Raw genomic sequence first — 11,216 nt, 5'->3', positions numbered from 1 at the left:
CCCCCCCCCCGCGCACCTTTTGACCCCTCAATCATGGAAACATTTTATTATGAAAACTTATATGCATAGTCCATACCAAGAGTGTCGTGTGAGTGGGTCGTTGTAGTGACTAATCTATTTGTTAATTTAGGGATTATTTCTGAAACATCACGCAAGCATGATACTAATTTATTTGATTATCTATTGGTCCTCCTATTAGCTTATGATTGATTGCTTAAACTTGATTACCCTCTTGCATAATGAAGTCATTGCTTAAGTTCATGTTGAATTAATAATTTGTTAAGCTCTGTTAAAGTACAAGGAATTTCAATTCAATGTCACCTGCATATCTAGTTCTACATCAGATACATCCAAAGCTTTCTTATTTCCATTGAAATTTTACAAAAAGGTGGGGAGAGATAGGAGGGATGTCCCATGCTTGTTTTCTTATTTAAAAATTAAAATTTCTATCATCCTTCAATGGAAAGAGAATGGATCTCAATAGTTGCTTTTATAATGATTAATATATCCTTTGATTGGAGACAATGGAGAAAAAAGATTATGTAGCCGACCCCACATAGTCAGATAAAGGCTTGATGTTGTTGTAATATATTATTTGATTGCTCCACCTTTAATTAAAGATGCTAATAGCACAATCCTTTCATATATGAAATAATATTTCTTTTCTTGATTGCATAAGGAATTTAAAGTTTGATTTCTTCCTAAATTTAAGTGATGATCATAATGATAATTAACTTCTATGACGATGATGGCAATATAATAATTTTCAAAGTAAGAAACTTTTCATATATATTTATGATGATTGTATTATTTTCAAAAAATAAATGATAAGGATAATGCGCACTAATTTTTTTTTAATTTACAACAGGATGATCAACTCCTAGAGAAATAATGACTACCTAAAATATACTTCAAAATCTCATCAAACTGATACGTTTGATTCATGCCTATAAATATCCAATTTTTATCACAGACTTCTTTCTGCATCACACTTGTTCTTGTTCAATTATTTAAAAAAGATATCTTCTAATAAATGGAATTAACTAAAAAATATCAATTAGATTGAGTATGAATTACATTTAGATACCTCAAACTTAGTCTTTGTTTGGGACGGCTTTTTTATTGCTTCTTAAAGCGAATTTTTAGTTTAATTTTTGTACTAGAAAGTCGCTTTAAGAAGCAATAAAAAAGCCGTCCCAAACGAAGCCTTAGGCCCAACACCAATTGGGTACCTCATATTGTCATTTTTTACCACTGGATGCTTCTATTTGATTCCAACTTTGTTTAGGTCCCTATACCATAAAAAAAACATTACCAGATAAACAACCAACCTTATCATTAGGTCCTAGTACCGTTATTAGCTTGGGCTTCGTTTGGGACGGCGACTTTCTTATTGCTTCTTAAAGCAGCTTTCTAGTACAAAATAATAATTTTTGTAAAAAATACTACTTTAAGAAGCAAGAAGAAAGTCGTCCCAAACGAAGCCTTACTTTACCATTGCCAACCTAATGCTACCACTGCTATCAACCAACCACATCAATGCCTCCGACCATTTTATCATTGGGTCCTAGTACCATTGATGCAGTCAAAAAATATAGGGGACCCTATATTTTTTTTATCACGATACGACAAACTTTCTAGATACAAAGTAAAGACATAAAATGCTTAAAACAAACTTTAATATTATAAAAATGAAAGACTTACAAACTTTGACTCAAACAAACTTGACTCAAACAAGACACCTTAAAGTTGCTTCACTTAGAGAAGAGGGATACAGGTGGAGTGGCACTTGCGGAGAGACGAAAGAGGTTAGAAGCCAAGACGAAAGGTTGGAAAGAGCTCACAAGATTTCCGGAGGGGAGGAGAAAGAAGACGGACAAAGCTCACAAGCTTTTCCAATGAAACCCGCAGGTTCATATTTCCAAAAATCACATCACATAACATAACTAAAACATAACATAACCCCTCAAATTTATAGGTATGAAAGGGGGAATACAAACAGCCACAACATTAATTTAAAAGCTTATTTAAATAGGGAATATGAAAAGCCAACAGTCACTTCCCGGAAATGAAGCACCAAAGCCACGGAAAAACCCCCATTCATTCACGGGAAACAGCCCAGCCAGGAACCGAAGAGGCAACCGCTAGAACCAAGGAGCCAAGGCACGGAATTCCAAGAGCCATCCACGGGAAACCAAGAGCCAATCCGTGGGAACCAATGAGCCAAGCACGGAAAACAACCAACATTGGGATTCCAAAAGCCATTTTGGAATCCCAAGGGACAAACTCAACTTTTAAAACTATAAATAAAAGTTACATAAATAAGACAATTAATGAACTAAAACCTAGTTAATAATGAGCTAACCTTTAGTTCAATAAATGAACTAAAAACCAGCTCATAAATGAGCTAAATTCCAGCTCAAAATTTATTGAGCTTGTAGACTCGAGGAAAGTCAAAATTGATTTATTTTGGACATGAGTAGACCCCCCATTTGTCTACATCAACCATTCAGCTTTTTCTTATCCAGCTTAATTTAATAATGTTGTGGAATGTTATAACAGATAACATGATTCATATTCATCTAAGAAAAGGAATAATTTCTACAATTGAATTTCTAGTAACCATAAAACTACAAAGGATTGGTCACATAGAGATTAAGATCTATCGAGATAGGTTTATCACAAATAAAATTTGTGATCTGAAAAGAAAAATACAGAAGCAAGGCATTAGCAACTGAAGCCTTAATCTCTCAAAAGAAGTTAATACGCAAAACAACAAGAAACAATCTCAAGCTTGATGAACTCTGTAAGGAACGCCCATATGACACTTAATACAGAATATAATCTCCCATCAACATCTTCATCATTTCATTGCCCCAGCTTTATGGTAGGGCTATCCATGTTTTCATCGTTATCACAAGTAGGAGAATTCTATTGGGACTTAATCCATCCAGCTCTTTAAGGGAAAATATGTCAAAAAATCAAACGCATGTGGCTGAAAATATATGCATTAATGCCAGTCCAACTCTTCATCAACAACTTCAAAGTTCATTACAAAGTTAGGAAATTCTGCCATTGTTATATCCCTGAAAGCAGGCTTTGCACAAATAAGTAATTAAGTGGTGGGGGAGTTTTCTTCTCATAAATAAAACAAGAAAGATCAAATGGTTAGATTGTCTCCATTATAAACATCAATAGTCTGATGGACTGACAAGTTTGTTGCATGAAATAGCAACTCATAAAAACTCAGTCAATTCAAATGATGGCAATTTTGAGTAGTTCTATAATTTTTCCAACCCAAAGATTAGGATATAAAACTTTGATGATAAGATGTTTAACGCTATAAAGATGCAGCACTTGCTTAGCCTCCCCAAAAAAAAAAAAAAAGAGCAGGAATATATTAGCATATGGGCCCTCATGAACATAAAACATTTTAGCATGTAGAACTAATGAAATCTAATTTATTATTTGTTAGTTTTGTGTGGACTTCAATTGTGTCAATCAATTGGGTTTTATTGTTGACTCAGACCACAATTTCATTGATTGAGCTCAACGAGGAGGTCGTTCGAGGGTTGCATGGGAGCAACGCGCCCCCCTGTTCGAGGGGCAAATCTCCCAAAAAAAAATTTCTTATCCATGCAGTGCCACATCGCTGTATATCCAACGTTAAGGCACTATGGTACCCTTCTGAGACAAAAAGCAATGTGGCACAACACTGCAACACTATGAACTCAGTGCCGCAGCTATGTAGTTCACAACGCCTCGGGCGTCGCAAGTACAACGTCACAGCGCTACAAGACGAACTGAGCATGTTTTCTTATTTCAATTGAAGGGTTGCATCCTTTGGTGTATTGTAATGCGTCTCATTCTCTTTTCTAAGAAAAGAACTATGTGAAAAGTGAAGAGGGACAATGAGAGAGTGTGAGAAGAATTATCTATACAATTGCTCTCATTTTCATAGTGAATTTCTTAGTGTGGTATAGTTCCGTGGCTTTTTCCCGATTTCTAATTTTTTCATAGTGAATTTCTGCTATCTTGTTTTTCTTATTTATTTTATTGCGTGGTTTACTTCGCAGCAGCATTTATTCCTATATAAAATTTGATATTAAAAAAAAAAACTGACTAGAAATTTCTGACTACATATATGCAGCTTACATCAAATATGGAAGAGTCATATTCTTGAGCAAGGATGGATTTTTCTTCGCAAATTCCTTCCATTCCATGGGATCTATTTTTTCATCACAGTTCAAATCTGCTTGCTTGAATGTCTGTCAAAAGAAAAAAGAATATCAGAACCTTTATAAGGATGCAAATGATTGTAAAAATCATCAAATCGTGTTAATAAAAAAGCAGCTGAAAAAAAAAAAATACAAAGATTCTTCCAACCTGATCAACAATTGTTTCAACGACATCATCTGTAAGAAACAAATCTGACTCGTTTAAAAGAGCAAGCACCATTTCTTTTAACTGTGAAAGTAATAAAATGAAGAGATCAACCTTCTTGAATGATCAAATAATCAGAAATTCAAAGCAGTATCTTAACAAACCAAAGAATAAAATCAAGTTTAATTGAATAAAGTCAAGTTAAAAAGAGATTTGTTAAATTTTACCATGCATCTTTAGTATGAGCTCTAGTGACCACTAATTTCGTAACAACAGGAAGCGTTATCAAAATTTAAGAATGCATAATAAATGGAGAAATTAAGGCCATAAACATTAATGCCGATCTATCATAAATTTTATCTAGATATTTAGAAGAAGTGCTCAGCTTAAAAATAGCACATCTCACAATAGGACAAGTGGCGGCTGGTGGTTGGCAGCAGCAACAACTAGCATTCAACAATGTCAGCACGGGGACATTTGTAACAATGTCAAATAAAAATGTTGTGATGGAACCAAATGATGAGGGCATTTTTTTCATTTATCTATCAACTCATGGTATTGTAACAACGGCACAAAAAATCAAAATCAAATTCATGAAACCCAACAATGAAAAATTAGGGCTGCTAATTATTTTTAAAACTCGCTTGATAGTCATTTGAATATGCTAAATTCAAAGATGGCATGTTTAAAAATAAGTATGATGCAATATGAAACTGACTCTAAATATGATATATGCACACATTTATGTGAATTGATATATTTAAAATAAGTTTAATTCAACTTATCATACTTTTGGAAAAAGCTCGTTTATGTGGAATTCAGAGGTTCAATAATCTCAAAATTGCCCCCAAATAATTCGTGTGTGGTCAATTTAGTCCTAGAGTATCACATTGATTCAATTTAGTCCCTCAATTATAAAAACTAATCTAAATTTAATCACAAAGAGACTATTTTGGATCAATTTTAAATGGTCAAGAGACTAAACTTGAAGAATGTGATACTCCAGGACTAAATTGACTATATATGAATAGTTGTGGGACTATTTAATACATATATTTATCATTACAAAACATATTAAAGTGTATCTATACCCATTTATATTTAAAAATATATCTTTATAAATATATTTTAAATAATAAATGATTAAAATATTTTATAAATTTATTAAAATTTAATGGAATTAATTTGAAACTCGACTCAAAACCAAACACTATTAATCTGACTCATAATTGACATAAGTTCAAATCAAAACATTTTACTTTAAGTTTCGGCCGGCTAAATCAAACAAGACTAAATATTAACCCTATCTAAATTCACAAAGAATAAAAAAAAAATGAGCAACTCTTCAAATTTCACTGTTTATGTTGCAAACATGTCCATAGCTGAAAAATAACAAATGGTGCCTCAATAGCACATCCATGGTTATTTTAAATAAACAAACATACAACTATCACATGTATAAGTGCACAAGATTTGTGCATGTTATTAGGTTTGGATGGTTCAGAGAGGCAGTACCAATTGTAAGGGTTCTAGAAATTGGTTTGGAGGAACCTAATGGGCTTAAGGGTGGGCATGTAAGGTATAACACAGGTAAACTTGAAACTCAGTGCAAGACATATCTATGAAAATAAACGATCATCATCATCAATTTTATCGCAAGCATATTTGGTATTATAAATGATCATTTTTCATTCGTTTCTACCAAATATTTTCTTAAGAGTTAAGCTTATTCTTCACAAATTATTTTGAACAACTTTTATCAATGTGATTTTAAATCTAACCCCTCTCCTTCAAAATCCTCGACAATAATTTTATCTACTTGTCTAGCAAGTGCATGTTCTACCCTTCATGTTGATAATGTCCAGATTTTTAATTATCTTATCTTCAGTGGATAGAATGCAAACCATTTCTCTTATACACTCATTTCGTAATTTATTCAATCTAATTTTATCACACGTACATTTTCATGTTATTATTTGTGTCACACTCAACTTAGATATCAATAAATTTTTTTAATGCTAAATATTTGAATATAAAAATAAACCATGACAAAGTAGTTAAATAATCAAGAAAATGGTGATCGACCAACTTACCTCTTCTCTTTCAATAAAACCAGCGTTTTTTAAGTCGTATATTCTGAAAGCAACTGCATATAAAACAAATCACAACATTATGAGCAAGAACTAGACAATAAAATGAAAATAAATCTAAAAGCAAAATATCTTAAAATGTGTTGGAAGAGCATCGTATATATGAAATTCAGATGCTTAAAAATCAAAGCAGATGAATTTAGAGCTTCGTTATGTTAAGAAATATTATTAGTAAAATGCCCTGCTATTTCCACCTAACATAATAAGTTGCGTTAGCATCAGAAAAACAAATTATCAGGATCACAAAAGTTGAGAAATATGAAGTACAAAATTTAATACATGTAATTTTTTCATCTTGTGATGTATAGGGATGGAATATGCTGAGAGATCTAACAAACTCCCCAAACTCGATGACACCATTGCCTTTGATATCAAACAAGTCAAAAATCTGCAAAAAAAATAAGACATTAATTGATTAAAAATTGAAATCTTCCAGGATTACAACGGATAAGTATTTTTTTAAAACTAAATCAGAATATAAATCAAACTTTCAAAACACATCAACCTTAAAGTTTAGTTATTATGTGTGTACGTTGTGCATGAGGCTCCCACCGTTGTCCGGCCTAGGGAAGGTTCATATAAACTTCCTAATCAATAATGGAGTGGCTATTTCAAAGTTCTAATTAGCCACGCCAGTATTCAACAATTATAATTTGGCAGCATGAGTAATAGTAACAGATGAAAACTCTTATTTGTTTCAATAGAATTTCGAGATATGTAGCATCATGCAGATGCTGTTTAAAATGAATAGTAGCCCCCTATGATACAATCTTTTATCACGCTTTGAACAATTAGCTTCAAGAATATATTAGTATCTAATTTAGAAATTGCATCAAGAGGTCATCTTTCTGGCTTCATTGGGGATTCAAAGTAGTTCAACCCAATTAGTAATGGGAGTAGAATACCACCACATAATATTCATATTTTCCCTGGAAGCATCATATATGTGTATCTATAGGCGTAAGTTCTTACTCCTACATGCAATGCCCATAAACAATATAAACTAAATAATGATCACTGGAGCCCATAAAACCAATCAAAAAGCAAGGTAACTGCCAATACTATTTCTATTTTCTTTTATAGGCACTTGAGATATCACTACTGGATCAGTAAAAAATATATTTTTTCATTGGCCTCCAAAGAAAAATCGCAATGAAGAATGTGACAATATTTTTCTTGGCCTCCAAATGCACTTTTCAGTATCTACTCACCTTCCTCTTGACTTACATCTTTGTTCTTATAATACTTGTCAGCAATCATCCCTAGCACCTTAGGAAAGAAGGATAAAAATTTTTCTAAGAGAGAAGCAGGGGATGGGGATCCAATGTGGGCATATCTCTGCGGTCTCCAGATTATGTGTTCTAAAGTTATGCACCTCATTTAATAAGCTAGGCATGCCAAATCTAGTATCATTTAGCAAACAGAAACATTGGATTTACACTTCGATAGAGAGAAACCAAAAACAGATTGTAATCAAGAAGAAACACACCCAACGGCCAAGTCCAATATCAAGAGTTAAATGAGTGGCTTTATCTTGCCGCTGTCAACATGTAAAGGTCATATACATTAAATTTAAGAAAAAATCCATCAAATGTATCTGAGTCAATTAATGTCTGATTCCAAAATAACACTAATAATGAGAAACTTATATCAAATCTGTACAATTAAGGTCCTTCACTGGTTTTTAATGGGGAAAAAAAAGGCAGATAAGGGGAGAGCAAGGAACAAACCCTGTCTGCGAAAAAATTGCGCTTGTTACTGTCCTTGAAGAGAACAAACTGGAATTCTTCCTGCATGCAAAAGAACTGATGTCATAAACAACATAGTACCATTGCCAAAGATGAAGCATATTATCAACTTGCTCGAAAAAATAAGTACCCTGTGAATAAACCCATCATTGAATATTAAGTGGCTTATTTTTTCGAACAATTCATACAGTGACTCCACTTCTTTGATAGTGACTGCATGTGCATGGTGAGCTTGTAAGGTCATCAGTAAGAACTAAGAATCATACAATTAGATAATTATGTGCAATGTTTAAATCGTACCTATTCACAAAAATAACACGTAAGTTGCTTATATTTACAATAAGACTAAACTGTGAACTTTTCACTCTCAATTATTTGTTAAATTTTAAAGAGATTTTATTTCATCATATAGAAATGCACAAGTCTGCGAATTCAATTTAAATATGTAAGTGTTAGTTTTTGTAAATAAGAAATGAAAATTTTCCTTTAAAATTGTTTGCAGTGAGCATGTCTACAAAGTTTCTGGAACAAGTATGAATCGATGAACTGCTTTGCGGCGAATTGCTATATAATATGAATGTTTTCATATTTGAAATGAGATCATCCATCATGGATGGAAACCATCTCCCTGCCAATATCTCCTATATGGGGAATTAATCGACTAAATTGTACAAGAATGTTATACTTATAAAATTAGAGTTGTTGGAAGACCATGAAGATCACCAATGGAAAAAGATAATCAACACTCAAGTTTTGGCTTTCAGGAAAGCAATTAAACAGTTTTAATGCATACATGCTGTCTCATACGCAAGAAGAGTGGACTCCTCATAACCAGGAGCATGCTTGACTTGTTTTACAAACGCACAACCCATAAAAGAAGCAAGCGTGGTCTACTTCTGTATGGAAACAAGTTCAAGTATTTGCGCTGTAGTTGTTTTGATCAGAAACCTGTTAGTTGGAAAGGAGCAAAAGTTCAATAAGATCTTTCTTATATGCTTGTTCAACTAGCGTGAAAATTGGGAGAGATTATTACGTGCGGAGTTCAGACTGGAGAACTGTTCGGAATTTGTGAGTGTGCACGGCAAAAGTGCAATTACTGTGCACATTGCCCTTTTATTGTGCACACTCATAAAATACGAACGCAACTTTAGTCCAAACTCCACAGGTAATAATCTTTCGAATTAATTCTAAGTTTAAAATTAAAAAAAGTAGCGGTTGAATGAAACAGGAATATGCAAAAAAAAAAAAACAAATTAAGATGTTTTAAATATGAAATGTATTCACCAACAAATAAAATCAAGAAACATATAAGTAAAATCAGATAAACTATTATTTCATTCCACCAGGGGAAGATAAAAACACCCTAAACTCAAACTGATTCGATTGTATAGTCGAATCAACATCGATAGAACAAGCTCAAGTTGAGTTTAAAGCCGGGGCATTTGACTTAAAATCTATTTTGATTTTTTAGTCTATAATAATAGCTTGCTCGAGATTTAACTCAAATAATTTTGAGATTATTTATCATATATATAAAGGATTAATTATTATTTTATAGCTTATGCAAAAGATTTTAGGTTCGTTCATTTTCTCCGTTTTTTTTTTTTTTCCAATTCCAAGTCAACCAGGAATCCATTTCAAGTTGGCCCGAAATCAAGTGATTGAGTTGAGCAGGCTGGACTTATGATTAATTTAGTCTGAATAATTTGGAGTTCCCGTAGAGTTAAACACAAAAACTAGACTGAATATCGTCGGCCTTCCTACTTCTAAAGAACTTGAAAAGCAGTAACATTATCGATTGAAAGGAAAGAACCATGGAATGACCTAAACCACCATTTTTAACGTAACAAAAAATCGAACCTAACAAATCTATATAAGAAAGACCATCCTTTTCAGCATATTGCTACTGACGAATGTCAGGTTTAGGGTATACAAGCAAGTCTTCCCTTCTATTTATTACCTTGAAAGCATTGTAGACACTTAATACCCAATAACTATGTCCCAGAAATTTCGGAACCAGTAGCATTTTAAGGAGTGGGAGAAAGATCACAGTCGCATATAAACGCATCATTACAATAAAAAAATTAAGAACGATAGCATTGCGAAGAAATCTCCAAGATTAGAAAGAAAAAAACCTATCTGATTGATCGAAAAAATACCTTTCTAATTTGACGCCTCTCTCCCTCTCTCACTTCGAGTTTGCAGGAGCGAGGCGCTCCGGCCTTATATAGAGAGACCGCCATTTTATATATTAATAAATTAAAGAATTTATTCATTATTATAAGAGGATGATTGATGAGGCAGATCATCTATGTGGGTTGGTTGAGCATTTTGACTTGAGTCTTCTGTAGATGATGTGTATATAAATTTGTTTTAATTGATCCAAACGTTCCAAATAAAAAGAATAATCCAGGCAATGTTTACAAGAACGGGACAGTCATACTTTTTTTTTCTTTCTCAATTTATGCCTGTCATCCTTGTGCAGGGGCCATGCTAATCTTCTCTGTATCGTTCCAATTTTATCGGATGTCTCCGAAGAGACACTTTTTTTTTTCTTTTAATTTTAAATTTTTATTTTAGTGTAAGGGCATGGTGTGTTGTTGATATTATATCAATTCAAACTTATTTGATTTGTGTTGTTGAGTCAAATAAAATTATTAATTGGGTTGAGACCAATATAAACAAAACATTTTTCTCTTATTGATATGTTGGTTAAGAATTGTGGTTATTAATAAAAAAAATAGATTTAAAGTTTACATATTTGATGTATGTGTATTTTTTGTGTTTAATTCGCTTGAAAGTTTAAAAAAATGATACATTTTATGATTTTATTTGGGATTATTATAATTTTTCATAAATTTGATTGTAAAATTATAACAGAGAAATTGTTAGAATGTAATAAGAAAGTTATAGACAAATAAAATTATAATTATTG

The 11,216-nt window shown here is 32.5% G+C and overlaps 1 protein-coding gene and 1 non-coding gene across 2 annotated transcripts in view; both read right to left on the bottom strand.

The window, feature by feature from the left end:
• The window catches only part of LOC110094065 (calcineurin B-like protein 7), a 30,448-nt gene extending 19,944 nt beyond the window's left edge, over positions 1–10,504 (bottom strand). The window contains exons 1-4 of the mRNA XM_028691756.1: positions 10,421–10,504; positions 9,075–9,229; positions 8,412–8,494; positions 8,264–8,323 (exon numbers count right to left, since the gene is read on the bottom strand). Of these exons, the coding sequence (XP_028547589.1) occupies positions 8,264–8,323; positions 8,412–8,494; positions 9,075–9,153 (222 nt within the window). The 5' untranslated portion in view covers positions 9,154–9,229; positions 10,421–10,504. The remainder of the gene's footprint in view (positions 1–8,263; positions 8,324–8,411; positions 8,495–9,074; positions 9,230–10,420) is intronic.
• Positions 10,505–10,720: 216 nt separating this feature from the next.
• On the bottom strand, positions 10,721–10,823 carry LOC114579030. Its single transcript, XR_003699908.1, has one exon. It is a non-coding gene; the product is annotated as a U6 spliceosomal RNA (small nuclear RNA).
• Between the last annotated feature and the right edge of the window lie 393 nt (positions 10,824–11,216).

Source organism: Dendrobium catenatum, unplaced genomic scaffold (assembly GCF_001605985.2).
Source record: "Dendrobium catenatum unplaced genomic scaffold, ASM160598v2 fragScaff_scaffold_156, whole genome shotgun sequence".
NCBI lineage: Eukaryota > Viridiplantae > Streptophyta > Magnoliopsida > Asparagales > Orchidaceae > Dendrobium > Dendrobium catenatum.
This window is presented reverse-complemented; position numbering and strand designations above follow the sequence as displayed.